A 21,323-nucleotide genomic window follows, 5' to 3' on the forward strand; every position below is an offset into this window, starting at 1 on the left:
TCTTCAGTTCTTTTTTTTTACAAGACCATATGTTATATTGGAAAGTCTGCTGGTTTCACTGAATTTATTGGAGCTATAACATGTGGAGCTAAAGAAGGTACTTGGTTTGTGTACTTACAATTCTAATATTTTGATCACTGACATTGTTCACACCTCCCCCTTTGAAATGTATCACCACAGTTGTAAGTTGAGTCCAAAGAGTGAAACAAGCTGAGACAAAGCTGCCCTGTAGAACAATCCATGTGATTAAAACCATGCTTGTTTTAATAGCTGTGTGGTTTGTGAATCAGACTGAATCAGCCAGCTCTTTCCCAGTGAGATCCCAGCCCCCTGCTTGGGGCCTGCATTCCACAAAGAACTCCCTTGATAGAAGTGTATTCAAATACAGAGTTTCCTCACACAAATCAGATTTTCTTGTGGATCTGGTCATCACTGGCAAACATCTGACTCGGATAATTGAACATAGCTTAAATGGATTGAAAGGAAAGTAGTCTGGAAAAAAGTTCTATCTATATTTTAGCTCAAATGGAGGAAAGTTTGACCCAAGTCAGGGTGCCTGCAGCTAGCTTGTTGATTTTGTCCTTTGGCCTCCTGACTTAAGTGCAGGCCATGTGATATCAATCTTTTCATTTTTGTCCCAAAATGGAATAGGATGTGATCTTCCCCTCTTTCAGCAATGAGCTAAAAAGAGATTAGTTTCTAGCTGAAAACCCTAATTGATTAAACGATGTTAATGCATACTAAGTAGATACAGAAGATGACGATAGGGCCTCATACTGTCGGTCGGTGTCTAGTTGAGCAGAGTTCTGACTCACTGCCGGCCTGCCAGCCCATTTCCTTGACTCACAAGAGAGCCAGAGCAGCACCATAAATCTGGATTAACTTGTTTGCTGATCTGCTTGCTATACTGGGCGGGGTAGTAGAAATGCTGCTGGATGAATGCCTGTAAAGTGATGTTTGTAGTAATCAAAGCTGCTATAAGTCTTTGCAGATATTAAATTTGCTGAAAGGTTTGCATGAAAATACCTGACAGGCTACTGCATATAAAGTGAATCAGACCTGTTGAGACTTAAGCTTGAGTTTATACCTGTGCACGCTGCACGGGTGGCACTCACAAATAACAGCTCTACAAAGCTTGCAATGTAAGTTATGTAACACACGTGCATCCAATTATAAATCAGGCATTAATCATTTAGATGGCAATTTGGAGACAAGTAATCGGTCATAATTTATTACAAAAGTACAAATAATACTTTCCTAGAAACAATAACATAAGAAATGCTTGGATGACGTTTGATTTTACATGACCATTGTGTAATCAGTTGTTGCACAATTCATCATTACTTCCTCAAGAAAGTGCATGCGAGGACAGCCTTTTTTGTTCAGAGGAACAACACTGAGTATTTACCAAATTTCAATTCAAGTTGCATCCACAAGGATAATTACAAAACATTCAATTAACTATATTAGTCCTTATAAATATAACATTTATGCACCATAGGCCTACTACTGGTCAATATTCTTATTGTTGCACAACTGATATTGTTTGTTGTGTATTGTCCGGAATCCTCGCTACTCAGACTTGTATTTCCTTCCAAGGCATGAATGAACCTCCATGGCATTTGTTCTCAAAACAAACTGCATCGAGCCCCTTTGGTGCTAGACTAGCCCTTCCTGACTCGATGACACTGAACTCTGTGAAACCTAAAGGATTGTATATCCATTTTTTAAATTAATGACAGCAAAAATACAAAGGCCATCCGTACAGTGCACTAACAGTAATACAAATTGTCCCAAACGGTATGTACCACTCATTAGTTTTCAAGTACTGTATAACATAAAAGAAAAGAATACCATCAAAGGCATAGAAGTGGCTTTGTACATGTTTAGCGCAGACATTAAATAAACATTAAACAAGACAATTTTATGTGAGCGCCATTTCGCTCACCCTCATAAAAGTGCAATAAGATAACTTAACTCAAACAATGGTATGCTCATTTCAAAGGGAGTTGACCCACTGTTTTACAGACAATAACTTAAAATAGAAAAAGCAAATGCACATGACAACTGTACCAAGCAGTTCACTGCCAATATTTGTTTTTTCTGTCCCAAACCACTTTTCCATAGTGGTTGGGAAATAGTTTTCCAAGACTCACTGGATATTGTATCATCAAAGACTGTCTCCAAACATTTACTGAAGCCTTGGACATCCGAGACCTCTTCAAAACACAGACTGAAGTTTTCCAAAGTCCTGGGCTCCAGTGAATCACCATTCTGAGCCCCTTATCATGCCTCACCCTGAGGTTTGCTGGAGCAAAAAAACCCAAAAAACTATGTTAAAATCTCTGAAATATGCGTCACCACAAGACCAACAGTCAAATCTATGAAAAATGTGAATGTATCATTCATGCGGACAAAATGAGATGCTGTACCTTTGGAGAGTTTCATGTGAGTCTTGGAACCTTTGGCTTTGCTGGGGGCACAGGAGGAGCGCGGGGTTTGCCTGCAGGGCTGGGCTTCACTGGAGGCACAGGGGGTGGTTTGGGTTTGGATGCCTTTTATAATGAAAACCAAGGATGGAATGTTAGTGGAATCACAATTCAGGTGATAAAGGCTGCTCCAGTTAGTGTGCTAGTCGGTCAATTCGGGGACAACTCATGAATGTTTTTTTAGGCACCAAATTGACTCACCTGCTTATTATACAGAGGTGGTAAGGGTTTGGATGGAGGTAGTGGTTTTGTCTGTGGTAAGGGGAACAAAAACATGGCAACCAAGAGATTTAATTTGGATTTATTCCACTCGATGACACACAGGGCCATATTTTCACCAGTGCTATGCCCCTTATCCCTACACTTCTTTGCCTTTTTTACTATTTTGAAACACATTTTTGAATAGTTCAAATAGCCAATCTACAAGCTCACAACGTGTCGATGTAGATCGGCTAGTTGAACAATTTTAAATTGTTTTAAAAATAGTAAAAAACAACAACAAAGGCAGAACTTTATGGATAAGGGGTATAGTATGGCGACAATAGGGCCCACATAGAGCTTTAGTTAACATACAGTGCAGGTGTGAATCATGATGCAACTATAAAATCTGTCTTACCGGCACAGTGTGAGAACTTGAAGTAGCCAACTCTGGAGAAAACGTCTTTGGTGGCTGAGAAAGAAATGTATTGTGCAATAATGACATTATGACACTATCTGCTTTTCTCAGGAACCTGATCTTACTGATGTTATCAGTGAACTAAATAACAGTCCTGCTCCAAGTCATTCCACAACAATTTCCAAGGCTCATGCATCTTGTCTTACAACATACTGTGACGTCACAAAGAAGCTTATTGTGCTGTACCTGTGGAGCGGCTCTGCTGGGCACAACGGTAACCATCAGAGGAGTGCAAGCTTGTGTCGCCGTTGACTCCATGAACGTTGGCGCACTGATCTGAAGTTTGCCCTTAGTGCTTCCCTCTTGGAACATCGGGTTCAGTTTCCCTGGGGCAGAGTGGACTTTCCTGAGTGAACAGAATAGACGGAAGTCACAAATGTGGTTTTGGACATGTTGAGCATCGACCACAAATGTGGGTGCTTATCCAACATATACAGTATGTAAGAGTCATTAGAATACCTTTTAGACGTGTAGTTTTCCCTCTTTTCTCTTTTGCAGCACATGAGTATTGCAATCACTAGAGTAAGCACTAAAAGGATGGCCACTGCTGCACAGACTCCAGCTATCACCGCACTCTGGTCTGCAGAAATAAGATAATACACTCCAATGAACCACTTAAGATAATTCTAGAATAGTGAAAGCTTTTCCAACATCTTGTACATCAGGCACTTTTCTACTATAATGAACCATAGAGTCTAGGAATTAACTTCATTGAGCCATAACTGTTGTCATTCCAGTCATTTCTTTCAAGATAAGATAGGATTCTCTCTGAGAGTGAGTGTACAGGCAGATCATACTGCATCTCAGATCTAAAGTAAGCAGTAAACTCCTAAAGAAAAGGGAAGGAATACTTGTACCCTGAATCATCCTCCCACTATAGCTTGTTGAAAGCATGATTCAGTAGGCAGGTATTTATTCTATCAGTGCCAAGATTCAGCTATATTATTTCAGGACGTTTTGAAGCAATGTGGATTTGTATCTAAATTTCATATACTGTACATGTATATTCATGCTAATCTTCAGAGAGCGTGGGAATTTTATGAAATGTGTTGCAATTGCCTTCCAGTGAATAGTCAGACGTTTTACCTTGAGGTAAGTCTGCATACGGGTCATTACAGTAAGGTGGAGCCCAGCCAGGGTCACAGTGACACTCGTTCTTCTGATTACACACCTAAAAGATAAAAGTAGAATTGTGAGTCAATGCAACTTGGGTCTGGTCATGTCAAATCGAAATGATTTTAAATCGCACAACTCACCCCTTTATTGTTGCATTTCTTGGCACATTCATCCTTTTCACCATAAACCGTGGTACCTACGCATTTGTTCTCAATGCAAACCTAGAAAAGAAAATAAGTGTGAATATAGTTAACCCAAAGGATAACATTGTCCTTGGAATGTTATCCATACTTTTGACGTATGACAGTGTACAACGCGTTGTCAACTTGTACAGTCGTTTTTAAAAAGAATGGAAGATATTTGACACATTTTTTTAAATCTTCACCAATAATGACAGGCCAGAACTTTGGACGCCAGGTTGAAAATGGTTAAATGAGAAATGAATAGTGCTGCATACATTCCACAAAGTCTTTCCAATGTAAATGTTACCTTGTTCACTCCACACCTGGTTCCAGTTGGAACCATGTCAAGGTTCCGAGTCTTGTCGTCATCCACTGCCACAAGGCAGTCCCCCCTGCCCCCTGGCCCCTGAAACACGGCCCTTTTCCCTGTGATGGAATCTCCTCCTCCCTCACAAAACACAGATCCACACTTTATATTCCTGCAAAAAAGGGAAGTAAATGGCATAAGTTAGCATGAGTTTAATCTTACATGGGTCTGAGGAAGAGCCTCCCTGTTCGAAACATTAATACCACCAATATAGGCTATGCGCGTGACATCATCATCGTACCCGGAAGTTATGCGGGAACGCCTACTGAGTGGCAAAAACCTTTCTGGCCTTGACAGCCCATACATCCAAACATCTGATCCCGTTAAACGACGTTAAACTCAATACGATTTGCTATTCACTTTATGCATGATGTGCATATTCTCTATCTATTCTTATTTAATGTTGAATTTTTGACCCAGCAGGACAGGATGTGCGTGTCGTGTGACTTTGTGCAACCTCGTTCATAAGTGTAATATCGTTGCTGTCGGGAGAAAAACTAAATTTTTTGCATAAATTAGTGCTATTGAACACCCTTTTACGTCTGTTTAAAAATTATTTAACCAATGAAAAGTAGTAAGAAGCGCTTGGATCAATACCTCTTAACTCCATTGGACCCTACAAATGTCTCTGACCCTCACCTCACCCTACCCCCCCCCCCCCCCCCCCCCCCACACACACACACACACACTCCGGCAATTGACAATATATAAAGTCACAACACCAAACTTTGATGAGGCAGTATTAAGGTTTTCTTAATTTTCTGAAAAATGTACGGTATATTTTTCATTTCCTGGAAAATTTACATTTTGGAGTTAAGTGGTTTCTTCCCAACAGCAGAGATATTAAACATACGTTTGCTTATTAAATTATTCTACTCAAGTTTGAGTAGAATAATTTCTACTCATTTGTTTTACACGTGTTATGCGCATTGCATTTTCTGCACTGGCCAAGTGCCATGTTGTGTTTTCAGACCCGATGCGGGGCGTGATAATTGTTACGTAGATACGTACGGTGTGGTGCATTGAGTGTAGCCATATTTGCTTCTCCCACAGTGTGCTCCCTCTCGGCCTCCTTTGTTCAAGTAAAAACAAGCATCCGATCCAACTTTAGTCCCTAAAGAAAAACAAAAGAAGTGTCTCGTCCGTTAGAATATATGGCACCATCAAAGATATTTGAGTGACATTTCAACATTTCTTTTTGAGATATTAAGAAACTCTTTACACTTGCAATACAAATACGTTTTATCGTGTTCTGCGCAATCCATTATGTAAGTACAGTATGTTAGGAAATATGTTAGAACATGTTCTCGATGAACCAATAAAAACGGTCGGTTACCCCATTTGACACTAAAAACACTGATGGTAGGCCTACGAGATAACTAATAAGGCACCTTACCTGATCCAAACAGCCTCCAGCAGTGTTGCTGAAGTGTGGGACATTGACCGTTGTAGCAGAAGCCCTGGAAGCTGCGGTCATTGCACGGTTTCCCGTTCATCTCAAAGCTGTCTTCTGGACAGTGTTCCGACACCCCAGTGCAGTACTCTGGTAGGTCACAGTCACTGCTGGTTTTTCTACACACACTGCCTGTCTGTTTCAACTGTAGAGAGCAGGTGGATTGGTGAAAATAAACACATACGGTAGTTAGTTTAACACATTAGATGCTTACCTACGGTGAATTTGTACAGTGTTTGATTATTTACACCACCTCTTGACCTTGAACCTTTGAGGAAGGATGTAGTTTCATAGAAACACCCGGCTATCGCCACCCTGTTTCCTGTTATTGCGCTATGCCATTGCACTGTGGTTTCTATTGCCCTCATCTGCCCTTCAAAGTAAATCTAACCTTCACTGTTTCCTAATCCTAGCCAGCAATTATTAGCCCACAGGGTGTGTCTGTACGACTGGCCAGCGTTCCTATGCTCTCTCTATGTGCTGAACTCTACCGTAGCCAACACAGTCCATAGTCACCTCTTGGCAACTGCATTCGTTACACAAAATAATATTTTAAGTATATAAATATACTTATATTTATATACTTAAAATATTATTTTGTATAATATAACTTTATAAACTAACTAAAGTTACTTTTTTAAATAACCATTTTTGAGTCTTGACTCAAATTGTGACTCACATAGGATAGGACCGCATATGATGCCAAGACTACATTTTCCAGCCTAGGTGTCAGTCCCAGATTTAGAGTAAAGCATAATTTAAATTTAAAACAAAAATATATATTTCATGCAGTATAAATTAAGAGTTAACGGTAGAAGATATTGATTAAATCAAGCAGGGGAATGGGAGTGCTTCAGTACCTGACAGTTGTCACAGCACTCTCCATGAGCACAGTGAGCTCCCTCGGTCAGGCGACATGTCGAGGCATCACAACAAGGGTTCTTGCATTCCTGAACAAACAGAAACAGAAAATCACACCATGAAAAACCAAAGCTATTCAAATGTTGGCAGTGGTGGAAAAAGTGCTCAAATGTTTTACTTAAGTAAAAGTGTCAATGCTGCAATGTAGAAATACTCTGTTACAAGTAAAAGTTCTGAATACCAACTTTACTTGAGTAAAAGTACAAAAGTATTGGTATCAAAATGTACTTTAGGTACCAAAAGTCGAAAGTACTCATTATGCAGAATGTCCCATTTAAAGTTTTCCACATTCGGCTCAAACAAGGGGTTAAATTCATTTTGCTCCTATGCCACTAAAATGTGGGGCGCCCTATACCAACAGCCGTTAAGAAATGTGAATCCCTAGACTCCTTCAAAACAGCTTTCAAAGAGCACTTGGCTGCGATTCAAAACTGGCCCCTGTAGGAAAGTGAAAGTCCCCCCCCCCCCATGTTTGAGCGATGCAGCCACTCCTAGGAGTTGCACAATTGTGCATTGTGTATGTTTGTTTAAGCACGTAATGTGTTTGTAGCACGGTTTGTAGCTGCTCACTTTACAGTTCACACAAGTGTGATTTTTCTATACTGTACATGTTTTCCATGTTTTTCTAACTGTGTAGGTGTAGGCTATATGATGATTTATTTTATTATTTTTTTGCATAGAAGACATTTGTATGCCTTTAAATGTTCTGATGAATTGAAAATGGAGGACCCTTATGTAAACAAGTCTTAGTGCTTTTTCTGGTTTTATCTTCTTAGCAGATATTATATTGACCTATACTTTCATTGAATTGTACCCATTCTACAAACTGTTAATAACATTCTCAATCAATCAATCTTTATTGGGAAATTAGTGCACACAAGCACCGATAATTAATAATTCATAACCTTTTCTGTTGCTTTATTGCAATAATAATTTGTGGTTAACACAAAACCCCAAGGCTCACCTGGACTTGTCTCCTCTACCTCTACCAGTCAACCAAAATGAAATCTCTTAGCAACATAGGTTTGCAATAATACTTTAATTACACTTACAAGTCTTTAATGTAAAGCTTACCTCGGCCATGCCACAGTCACACTCCTCTCCAGGATCCAGCAAGGCATTTCCACAGCGGGGGCCCACGTCGATGGTCCTTGCAGAGGTGGGCTTTAGCAGACAGCTGGGCTGAGCTCGCTCCAGGAATTCAGCCAGCTGCTCCTCACTACAGCCGCTGAAGAACTCTGGGAACGCCTGATTTCCTGTCCTGAAAGGTTACACAACAGCAAAGAGATTTCAGCCATGCAGAGAAGTCCAAATATCACCCACTCATTTAACCTTCATTGAACCACTTAAACCCTATACTGTATATACTTAGTTGACCACGGTCCTCCAGTGCTCTAGTCTTGGACGGCTCCTTCCCCCAAATCGATTTGACGAAAATAGCCAATCTACAAGCTCACAGGGTGTTTTCAAGTTTTTAGATTGTTTATACTTCGCCTCAGAATAGGGAGGCTAGTTTCACGAGGTTAACCCATTATAGGCGGGAACCCCTTTTTGTAACCCTTCCCTTCTGGACGGGAACCCCTCTTGGGGTTCTGTACAGTATTAAAACAATTACAAAAACATTATGCTGCTATATGAATATTTGAAGTTTTTCAGAAAATCAGGATTTAGATTTAGAAGGCGTCCAAAATGGGTTAAGACAACAGGTCTGAATTAAACTACATCATTCATGATGGAGTTTAAGATTAAACTAAAGTATCTTTATGATAATCTAAAAAAAGTGTGAAAAACTAGTTTCCATTTGAATGTTTCTGTCTTGCAGTGACTGCCTTACCGGAGCTTATGTGCCATGATACAGTCCTGACTGCTAAACGACGACCCGCACAGACAGTTTGGAGAATCATGGGACAAGCCAAAATTATGTCCCATCTCATGAGCAATGGTGGAAGCCAGGCCAATAGGGTTCTTGTGGTGATCCTGAGAAGAGAGATTTAAGACCAGTTAATTCAAAGAAGCAGACCATAGTTATAAGATAGGGACACTGTATTATTAAATACTTAGCAATATAAAGCATTGGGTTTAATATACCTGATTGATTCCTCCTGAATTTTCAGTGCACATGGCAAACTTATTTGCCAATCCGACAGTATCGCCAATAAAATCGATGCCACTGTTGAAAACAAAAATCTAATATTAGGTCACAGATTGTGCGGCCAGCAGACTTGTATTTTACCAAGGTTTGTGGCAATATTGCTGAATCTACAACAGAAACTCACGTCACAAATTGGGCATTGTCGTGTTTCGTCCTCTTCAGAAGATCAGTCTGGCGCCAAAGAAGAAATCTGTCCAGAGTCGTTTCCGAATCGAAGTCCACATCGAAGGAGTTTCTGTCCGTCCAGATCTCCAGGCCCACCAGCACGATGCGAATGTTCAGGGCTCGATATAGCTTCAGCCAGGGAGGAGATATTGAATGCAGTTCAGTGACAACGTACAATTTATACATAATCCAGAGTGATTTACAGTAAGCAAGAACAATACAAGGTAATACATCAAATTAATAGAAATACATCAAATACATAGAAATAAGGTAGTCATCAAGAATCATAAGCAAGATAAGAACCTAATATCTGTCCAACAGTAGATTATCTGTACAGTGAGGCTATGAGTATACATTAAAGCGTGCTACTTGCTATGTCTACATAAAAATCTAAATAAATCTAATAAAATGCTAAATTATAAATCTAAATTACATACATTTTGCCTGTGCTACGGGACAAGATGGAGTCTGAAGAGGTGAGTTTTCAGACTACGGCGGAAGATTGGGAGTGAGTCTGCAATTCTGATTGCAATGGGAAGTGTGTTCCATAGTTTTGGAGCCAGAAGGGAGAAGAGTTTGGGACATGTAGAGCGTTGTCCCGACGTAAGAAGCAGTTAGCTAAGAGCACTGTTGGCACATAGCCAGACAACTGCAGAAACTAAATTGGAAAGCTACCTTGTCAATATGATTCACAACTCCCAGCATTCGAGCTTTGGTCGAGCTGCCATAGCGCTTATACTGGAGGTATAAAAAGAAAATGGAGAGAAGACAAAAGTAGAATCACATCATCACTAAAGTACACCGATGAACTTGAAGGCTGTGAATAATTATATTTATAATTATATTTACCTCTGCATTGTCCACCACCAAGAACAGCTCAACAAACCGCTGAGGCCCTGCAATAGGTTTACTGTTCTAAAAGAAGACACAAGGAAAGGTCTGTCATTATATTATATTGTCTTAATTCAATTATATCGTTGCGCTATTGAAAGCATCCTCATCAGAGGCTATTTACAATTACAATTGAGGCATTTAGTAGACGTGCTTTGGACGCGTCTACTAAATGCTTTGGACGCGCTCCAAAGCAAGATCAGAGTAAATGGCATGAACAGGCATGCAAACAGGTTGTGTGGAGAAAAAAACAAAAAAACAAAAACATGTTTTACAAGGATGCGTGACGTGAAGACAGACCCGCTAGGGGTTCTGGGAACAATTCCTGTCTCATGGGTAGAAGGCTGCTGCTGGCTAAATTGTGTCATTATGAAATCACAGACTTTCTGCCTGCCAGCAGTTTTACCTCAGACCACTATATCACACGCTTTGGCTTTGAGTTGGCATGCATCACACTTCTGCTTTGAGTAGGCATGCAACACCCTTGCTTTTTGCCTTTGAGTAGCCACACATCACGCTTTTGTTTTGAGTAACATATCAGTTACTTGTCAGCATTGTAGTCAAGAAGGAAAATATATAAATAAAATCTAAATATTGAACCTACTGTATGCGAACAACCAAACATATCTGCGTAGTATAACTAGCATCTATCAAAATAGGCGACAAGAAGGGATAGAAGGAAAGTGGAGTGCTATAGGGGATGAGTTGGTATCTGAAGTGATGAGTTTTCAGACTGCGGTGGAAAATGTGTGAAGTGAGTCTGCAATCCTGACTGTGAGGGGGAGTTTATTGACTTTATTCCACAGCTTGGGAGTTTGGGAGCCACGAGGCAGTCTACGATACTTGGAGCATTGGTAAGGGACCAACACATTTCCTGTAGGTGATCTTAGTGTGAGTAAGGGATGTGACTGAGAATGGATCATGTCCTGACGGAGCGTTGTGCCATGACCTTGATGTCCATGTGTTTTGTACTGGGTGCGAGCATCACCAGAGCCAGTTAATCTCCCTTATTTAATTATTATACCCTGTGTTACTCTGGTATGTGTTGGTATTTATTTTATGAAATGCTGTTAGGTCATGTCATGTGTAACCCAGGGAAGAGATAGTGCTACATTGGAATGCACAGTTGTTTAATAGGCCTACACGGAAACTATAAACTATAATAAAGGGAACTGAAAGTGATGCTTAAAGGACAAAAAAGGAAGAAAGTCTGTCATCTCAATATTGTATTGCTATTTGTAGGATATATGGTGTATATAATTGTGTTAGATATTCTTCACTATTCGTTGCTTCTTAATGATTTTAGGCAGTTTATGCCACTGCTGTTATATATGCATGTGTGGAATAAGCCATCCAGAAAAATGCCACATGTTTGATATGCAAAACTTGAAGCAAACTAAATTGAGGTATACATACCCAGGATCTAGACTTGTGCAAGCCAGAGATCTTAGGGCCCATGTCCTGGTCGTTGTCATAGGCAGTGGTGTTGGTGGTGTTGGGAGAGGAGCCACAGCTGGGGCGGCCACTGACTCTGAGCTGCTCCTGTCTATAAACTGCATGGTCGTCATCATCACGGTCTCCAAGGGGCTCTATGAGGTAAACCTGCTGCTTGGCTCGCACAAAGCCACTACAGACAAAGAACGCCGCATTGGAAGACACATTAATGAATAATTTATTGGTTTCTTTTAGTTTAATTTGAGTTGATTTTCTACATTGAGTACATTTCTAGAATTCTGCTTAATCGAAAGCATGCAGAAAAATTGGCCTTCAACAGCTCAGCTCAAGAAATAAATCTCTAAAGCTCCAAAAACAGCACGCAGGAATGGATTTTAAACACAAGTTCTCAAACATTCTAAGTTAAGCAGATATAACAGCAATGTGCTGCCACCAGAGAAATGCCATGAGAAATGCCATAATATGGCATTTCTCTGGTGGCAGCACATTGCTGTTATATCTCACTTTCCCTGTATATGATACAGGGAAAGTTCAAGGTTACAATACATGTGTTCTCTGAATTCTTACCTAATCCCAGAACAAATCCCCACACTAACTGATGAATCCTCAGTGCCCTCAATATGACCATGATAATAGCAGTGATCCTAGATGGGATGAGTGTCATCATGTTAATTCAAATACATTCAAATTTAATTCATATATTGCTGTGATAAATCTTACTTGAGCTTTCTCGAGTCTCACCTCTTTGGGTGATCTTGTAACGCGTCTTCCATCTTCTGAATAATGTGTTTCAATGTAATCTCTCCCTAGGAGATCCCTGTGACAGTCACAGAGGTTACATTAATTTACTCATTTGCTTCAGTCAAACTGCAAACATGAGGCCATGACCATGTTGGATTGGAAGTGGTTTAATATCAAATTAAATGATTATGGTTTAATATTGATCTTACCTATTTTTTTCAAGACTAATGATATGGTTCCTTCCTTCAATTGTCAATTCGTATCCAATAACATCAGGATAAATCTGCAAAAAAATATATTATTAGAATTTATAGTTGTGTACAGATTATTTTGATCAGTTATTATAGCCTACAGTTATGGCCCTGAGTCTGGTCCATGTCGTTAGAATTATTGTAGGCCTAATTTATTTAATAGCCTATATCCTATAGTAGGCTTTAGGCTAATCAGCAGAACATGACTCCAAGTCTCCATTGGGTCTACGCCAGACAGAAAAGCTGAAAAAATAGTCTGGATGTCTCATTCAATAATTGGGTCAAATACCTGGTTTGGAGACAGGCTCCTTTTGTCTCTCCCGTGCAGTCTGTGAGGTCTCACTACATCATAGCGCTCAACATGTGACAGCATCCGTGAGCTCCGTACGAGCGAGACTGAAGAGATCATACACAAATATATGAGCGTATGTTCACTTTATCTTTACATTTTTAATGTAGGCAAGTATTATAGCTTAAGCTTAATGAAAAAGCGCATAATCGCTTCAAATATTTTCCTCGTGCATGTATGCAGGCAACAGTGCAGCAAAACCAATACAATGTATATAAAGCATCATCATCAGAATTCAGACGAATTGCATTGTCCAACTTTAGAAATCCTTTCTGCCTATTAAGGAACAGTAAAGTTTTTGTTTCGTTCAATTCGTTGTGACAATTATTTGTCATTGCACTTACCCCATGTTGTGAGCCATAGTAAAAAGATCGTGTATCGCATTATGGTGCGCTCTGACAGCAACTCCACTTATCCATAGATGTAAGAAAGAAGCGCTCTAACTAAACTGTAGCGTAAACCATAGAGTTATAAAGGAGCTGTAACTAAGCAGCCAAGCCTTCCATTTAAGCCCCGCCTGACTGTCCAGTAAACTGACGTCACGTCGTTTCCTTATCGTGAACTCGCATACTGCCGGTAAGTCACGGTTGGCATGCAGTTCAGTAGAATTCAGATGTCACCGGCGATATCTAAAGGAAAGGAGCGCTGCACAGCCAGGGCCGCAGCGGCAGCACACAGTAGCCTATTACTCGCAAATGATTCTGCCTGGTTTTGAGTTAATTAACAGATGATTAACTGCGGTCGCCGGTCTCCGATCGAGTCTAGTCTTTAGCAAAGTGTGAGAGATCCTTGGTTTGATTCCACCCAGTGGTGAAAAATAAAATACTCAATTTCTTTAAATGAGTTAAAGTATCCTAAAAGTGTCAATACTGCAATGTAGAAAGAAACACTATGTCACAGTCCGGTAATATTGACCATTCAGATATTAGTGTAGCCTCGGCCGGGAGGCTACAAACAAGGCGCGTACGTTACCATGAGAACCATGCCTCGATAAGCAAGAAGAGTGACAAAACACATACTGTCACTGTCAGATGTATATTTAAACGTTTATTTATAATGCTTAGGCCACAGCAAAGAGAGCTCTTTTGAAAAGACGTTCGATCATTAAGTACACCATTTGATGGATCAAATTGTCTCTGTACTGAGACAAAATGTTAAATAAATGTTCAATATTTAACACGACAGACTGGTGCTTTTTGTCCGTTGTGGACCGCGGCGTGAGCGGACGCCCATGATACGCCGTTAATACGCCGTCCAGAGAGAGGTCGGCGTATCAACGTCGTACGTACGGCGTGTCGGCGTAGTTCACTTTCAACAATCTGAAATCTCTTAATTTCCACAAAAACAGTCCGACGGCGTGAGCGGACGTTCATACGACGTTGATACGCCGTCCAGAGAGAGGTCGGCGTATCAACGGCGTATGGACGGCGTAGTTCACTTTCATTTGATTGATTACTTTATTTTCGTGTCCCAAAGTGCCCATGGCATATCCCTCATGGGTTCATAAGACACCATTTTACCATAATTGAATTACAGCAGAGTGAGGTGAGTGAGGTGTTGGGCATGTTTGTTTGATTGTCTTGTTCCCAGTGGGTAGAGTCAGAGGTCTGTTGTAAAGACGTTGTTCATTATTGTGAAGTAGGCTACACCTATTTGATGGATTTTATTTATCCAAAACCAGATTTCAAATCAGTTATGTAAATCTACCTTGATGACATTGGATTTGAACCAGCCTACTGTCTGTAGCAAAGTGTATACCAACCAAGCACACCACACCATTGTGTCAAGGCACCTTTACACACTCAGCAGGTGTCTCCTGGTGCTTTTGAGTTTTTATTTTTATTCCAGCCTTGCAAATTTCTCTAGCATTAAACTGTAGGAGGAATGGGACTTGAACATAGAATATCTGTAGGACTACCAGTCTGATAATTATAGACCACGGCACTGCTCCATATCACTCAGACACTAAAGCAAGGTCTCGCTTTTGTATGTTAGCCGCCCTTCAGTTTAGCAAAGTTGAAACACTCCAGCATAGGACTGGGATTTGAACATGTCATTTATGTGTTGAGACCATGTGTTGAGATCATTAGACTGAGTGAGCTTTAAAAGGATTGCCATGGGCACACTTCCCATGCACTGCTCCTGCTTTGACGTATATAGCAAATGTCTGCTTGCTTTTTAGTCTACTAAGCAATGCTTAGTTTTTATTTATTAGTCCTTATTGGTCGCGTTACTAAACGTTCCTGTTCTCCCTTTGAGCTTCTTAGTAGTGGGTACTGTATTTATGAGCATTGTATGTCTGTCCTGTTTTTTTTTTGTGTATTTTTTTTTTGTTACTGGCAGAGCTGTGTCACTTATTTTGCCTCTTGTCTTGGCCAGTTCACACCACATTGAGACTTCAGTCTCAATGTGGTTTTTACTGGTTAAATAAAGGTTAAAAAAAAGGGGAAAAAAGACTAATGATATACCACTGGACCATCACTTTGACACTGTCACATAAGGTCTCTTGGTAATTTTGAAGTAATCTTTTGTATAGTTAGTAAAGTAGAAACTCCAGCATTGAACTACAAGAGCAATGGGACTTGAACATGGAATCTCTATACTGAGAGTCAGATCATTAGACCACATAACAACAGCTGTCTCTGGAGGTGCCTATAGGAACCTCGAGCTAATTTCTGAACCATCAAGCCCCATGGTCACACTTTGCTGACACATTTTCAAAAGATCAAATGGGACATTCTGCATAAAGACTACTTTCACTTTTGGTAATTTAAGTACATTTTTAAGCCAATCATTTTGTACTTTTACTCAGGTAAATTTTGAATTCCGGACTGTTAACAGAGTATTTCTACATTGCAGTATATTGCTACTTGTACTTGTACTCAAACGTTTTCATGTCAAGGACCCCCAAATTGAAATGTTGTTGGGAGTGGAGGCTGGAGCCCTATTTGATTTTTTTTGCCAGCCTAGCTGCCAGGGACTCCATACAACATTAAACTGTTTAAAAATATATTCCAGGAATATTTCACTTTCAAAAAAATATTTTGGTAATTATCATCAACACCCCAGACAGTGTTAAAGTTGCTCGATTCAGCTCTTTGTGCGTTTCTTGTAATATTATTGTCCACTCATTTTGTATGTCTGTGACAAAAATGGAATTTTGTAAAAAATGTCCTCCACAAGCCAGCATGGTGATGACCCCTGCTGGGGACCCCCTGCAGAGTCCCCAGAAACCACTTTGAGAACCAGTGGTTTTTAGGCAACCAATGAGGTGCATAATAGTTGACAGTACAAAGACATTTGACAACACATAAACATAAACATTCTACATGCATGGGTCCAAACTATATTTCCTGTTGCAGTGTTTGTATCAGTAGCTGACAGGAAATATGTTTGTGATTATCAGCAGCAGACAGGAAATATTGTTGCCACAAGCCGTTGTTCCATAGCAACAACATGGTCTATTTGTTTGATAACAAAATGGTATAATGAACATCAAGAGGACATTCCCCAAATTTCTTGACAGGATTTTTTATCACAGAGGTTAACCTCTTGTCCATTTGTTCATAAAAGTTATTCTTGATTGACAGATCTTTGATGAGGTATAGCCATGCACTTGACAAAACCTTCATAACAACGTACAATGAAGCAAAAAAGATGTTCTGAGTCGTACAAGAGATCTGTACTCGGAAAGTTCAACATTCTTTAAAATGTACAGTACATAGCTATTGAAAAATAGCAGATCTACAAGCTCACCCTTTTACTCACCAATTAACGCATTTTATTAATACTGCAAATGTTAGAGCACAAGTAATTGTCTAACAGTTACGCAATTACATTTCTTACAGTACATATGTAATGTATACATATACAAATGAAATCTTCTGCAGAACACAAGAATTAATATTAAAGGACCACTTCACCACTTTTCAACTTATCTTCATATAATTGGTCCTCACTAATGTTCATGATAAAATGCCACAATCTTTTCCTACTCATTCTGTGTCAGTTCAGAAACCCGTCCACCAGTGACATCATCGTTAGGCAGATTTTTTTTAAACCAGATTATTAAAAAATGTTTTTAGAATTGTATTGTTGTGATGGCTTCCATTATCGAATTGCAACTTTTGAGGAATAGAAAGCAAAGTCAAAGCAGTTTCTATTAGCTTGGATTCCCCATCGGTGAAGTCACTGGTGGACGGGTTTCTAAACTTTTTTCTAAAGTTTAGAGTAGAAAAGAATTGTGGCATTTTATCATGATTTATGAACATTAGTGAGGAACAATTATCTGAAGGTAGGTTGAAAAGTAGTGAAGTGGTCCTTTAATTCTTGTGGGTAGCCAGCATTGACCAGATAGGCAAACATGAGTAAACTTGGGTTGTTATAGAGAGCAATGGTTCCCAAAGTGGGGTCCGGGGACCCCTAGGGGTCCTTGAGGGAGTTTCAGGGGGTCCCAAGCAAAATTATAGTTAGGAACCAAATGGACCCTTATGGGTCTGTAACTCAGAGTGTACAAATGGAACCAAATGGACCCTAACGGGTCCATTTGTACACCCTCAGAGTTAAATTAACTTCGATTTTACAATATACATTGGGGTCCCAGAGATAGCCTAATTCAGGTCAAACTGGGGGTCCTTGAAAAGAAAATGGCTGAAAATCACTGCTAGAACCAAAATCTTCTCTTTTGGCATATATTTTCAAATGGGGGGTCCGCGGGCTAATAATGAGTGTCAGTTTGGGGGTCCTTGACATGAATAAGTTTGGGAAACACTGTTATAGAGGGTATGCGTGTGACATCATCATCAAACCAGGAAATTATGCAGGAATGCCTAGTGAACTACTTTCTGGCCTTGACAGTCCATACATCCAAACAGAAAAGTCCTATCTGATAAACAACATTAAACAATGTTAAACTCACTTTGTCTGTCGCTTTGCCACTCGATTTGCCATTCACTTTATGCATGCGCATACCCTCTATTATTGCTGGAGGAGCTTTAAACACACTAAAATGCTGAAAATGTTGCTATGCAGCTGCTTTCTGACTCCTCTCGATAGCCATCCTCTCCAGGTGCTCAGTGTATAGAATCCATTGAAATCGAGCCTGAGGAATCACAACAATAAATCTGTTAGCATTAATATTTAGTATATTATATTATTATTTATTAACAGCACTTTAGAGTTTGAGCTCTTCTATATGCAACGCATTGTGAGCTTGTAGATCGGATATTTTCAAATGGTCGAAATGCATATGGGGCTGCTGAAGTGGTTAATGTATGTTTTGAAATAATAATCCAAATCTACAAAGTAGCCTAAGTAGTAACTAAAATAGATGTAGTGGAGTAGAAGTAAAGTACTTAAAGTAAATGTACTTTGTTACTTTACACCACTGACTGGTAGGCCTGTCGTAGCCTGGGTAAACCCACTCCCCCTGCTGGACAACATTTCATTCTGCCAGGAGGGTTTATCGTACATGTTGAAGTGTTGGGAGTTTCGAAGCACTCATTTTTATTAAAGGGTCGTGCTGCTGCCTCTCCATTATGTGAAAATTCGAAACAGGTGGTAGCCTACGCATGGCCGCGTGACTTCGACGAGTGCTTCCAGACTGCAACACTTAGAAAAGGAATCACCTGCACAGAATTTCTTGACAGAAAGTAGCTCATAACATGTCTACGGTGGAATCTTTTATGAAACAAACACTTCGCAGCTTTCCCTACACAGCTGCAATGTTGGTGAGTTTAACGAATAACGGGTGATTTCACCCACGTGCGGTAACAGCTACGGTCGCCCCTTTTCCATCTCGCCCCACGACTATACCTATAGCTGTTTTTGATGAATTCCTGTTCTGTCTATAGAAGTGTCTATTTGTACGTCTCTAAATGTTTTGATGATTTGAACATGGTGGACCCTGTTGGAAACAAGTGTAATGCTTAATTGGGTCGTCCACTCACAGTTAACAGCCTTTGTATTGAGTTTGTGCTTGAAATGTACTGTAATTCTGCAAACTGTTAATAAATTCTTCAATCAATCAATCAATCTGTAAATAACAAACAGAAATTCATGTTTGTGATTATATAAAAGGTATTATATTAATTTATAATTGTTAATTTCACTCCATGGGCATAATAGCAGTCATGATGCCATTGAAAAACATGGGCTACATGGAATAAATGTGTTTATTGAAATTAACTGCTAGAAAGAAGGCCCTAAATTAACTTAATTAAGCAGTCACCGTCTGTCTCATGTTATTCTTCATTGATTTTACAGAGTATAGAGATCGACTACTATACAATCAAATAAATCTGTATGATAATTTCAGATTTCAGGGAGGGAGGTAAATAAATGAACTGTTCTACACTTTTCGGATGAGTTGGGGGGAGTCAATGGAGGGTATTGCAACTCTAGATTCATCCCATTATAAAGAATCTAGTGTTGCAAATTGCGGCTACTAGTAGTAAACCTTAATTATTGCAGATGTTGTATGGTAGGTAAATAAAGACTACCGGTAGGCTATAGCTTTATGAATGTTAACGAAGTCCACACCCACAACACCAGAGGGAGTGCAACAAACCATGTACAACCCAGATTCGGCACAAACAAGGGACTAAATTCTTTTCGCTCCTATGCCACCAAAATGTGGAACGCCCTACCAACAGTCATTAAGACATGTGAATCCCTTGACTCCTTCAAAACCGATCTCAAAGGGCGGACTGCAATTCGAAACTGGCCCCCGTAAAATCGGAATGCCCTACTGTATGTTTCTTTTCCCTTTTTTTACCTCCTTTATGATGAATTCCTGTTCTGTTCTGTTCTTTGGCTATATAGAAGTGTCTTTAGTTTGTACGTCTCTAAATGTTTTGGTGAATTGAACAAGGTGGACCCTCTTGTAAACAAGTGTAATGCTTTATTGGGTCGTCCACTCACAGTTAACAGTCTTTGTATTGAGTTGTGCTTGAAATGTACTGTAATTCTGCAAACTGTTAATAAATATTTCAATCAATCAATCAATGAGCAATGAGTCCTTTCCACCAATAGATGGCAGCGTAGGCCTGAAACAGCAGCTGCAACTCCTTGCAACATGCCATTGGGAATAATGGTTTCAAGTAGTTGCAAGGAGTTGCATGGCGACCCTCTGGTGTGGTTAGGGCTTAAAGATAAAAGACAACAGGTTCTTCTGACCAGTTCATCCTACAAATGGCATTAGAACCATGGATGGTTTAGTAATGAATTACCATAAATTATAACATAAAATGTTATATAACAATAAATGTGTTATTTTCTATACTCATGTTTATGTAATGTCTCTCTCCCCTCCCGTCTCAATAGCAGACACTGTATGATCTGGAGTGTTTTAACCCGGGTTCAGACATTATGAGGCATTATTGCATTATGACTTGCTACATATGTAAAGCACTTTGAACTGCACTTGTGTCTGAAAGGTGCTCTATAAATAAAGATTATTATTTGCGACTGCAGGTCACATTTACTAAAAATACGGAATCATGCATTTCCCGTCAGTGTGTTGGTTGGTTGGTTGGTCACCCCAGGCAGGCCCCTTAAAGGCTATGGTGCCCAGGTCTCGTGCCATCATGTCACATCATCAGGGATGGAGATGTGGAGATCCTGATGTCATAGTAAATGCGCACTGCTGTCGCAGTTAAGCCCATATATGGAGATCCCTGATGGCATCAATATTGGCCAGCAATTCTACATCTGACCTCAAACCTCAAACCCTTAGATCTCCATATATGGATATACCTGTTCTGACATTCCATATATGTTGATCCTTCCCCATCCATCCTTCCTCTTTGATGTCTCCCTTTGAACTTAGCCTATACCGAAAACTAGAGTTCTCAACAGCCCCGAAAATGAAGGCCCGGCCCTACCTCATCAAACCCTGTACACTCAAGAGAATGTCCCCGCTGCACCCTTAGATCTCCATATACTGTATGGAGCTGACCTGTTCTGACATTCCATATGTTGATCTGACCTCATCAAACCCTGTGTCGCTTCTCGCCCTCAGGCGTCTTACTGGTTATTATCATCAAGCCAGGGTGATCAAGTCCCGACTTAAGTCCCAGTAGCTAGCCTCAATCAGTCCCACTAGGGAAAAACCAT

The 21,323-nt window shown here is 40.0% G+C and overlaps 1 protein-coding gene across 1 annotated transcript; it reads right to left on the minus strand.

Moving 5' to 3' along the window:
• Positions 1–1,399: 1,399 nt before the first annotated feature.
• Positions 1,400–13,662, minus strand: LOC306914880 (zinc metalloproteinase-disintegrin-like VMP-III). Its single transcript, XM_079492101.1, has 24 exons — positions 13,553–13,662; positions 13,149–13,255; positions 12,818–12,891; positions 12,609–12,684; positions 12,435–12,511; positions 11,829–12,039; positions 10,371–10,436; positions 10,197–10,259; positions 9,481–9,650; positions 9,293–9,374; positions 9,039–9,181; positions 8,279–8,465; positions 7,144–7,233; positions 6,227–6,428; positions 5,842–5,944; positions 4,771–4,942; positions 4,422–4,502; positions 4,252–4,336; positions 3,625–3,745; positions 3,352–3,511; positions 3,106–3,159; positions 2,691–2,741; positions 2,433–2,555; positions 1,400–2,308 (listed from the first exon to the last, which is right to left on the minus strand). The coding sequence occupies exons 1-23, from the start codon at positions 13,590–13,592 to the stop codon at positions 2,445–2,447; spliced, it is 2,526 nt and encodes an 841-aa protein (XP_079348227.1). The 5' UTR covers positions 13,593–13,662; the 3' UTR covers positions 1,400–2,308; positions 2,433–2,444.
• Positions 13,663–21,323: the final 7,661 nt, after the last annotated feature.

Source organism: Electrona antarctica, assembly GCF_951216825.1.
Source record: "Electrona antarctica genome assembly, chromosome: 22".
Classification (NCBI taxonomy): Eukaryota; Metazoa; Chordata; class Actinopteri; order Myctophiformes; family Myctophidae; genus Electrona; species Electrona antarctica.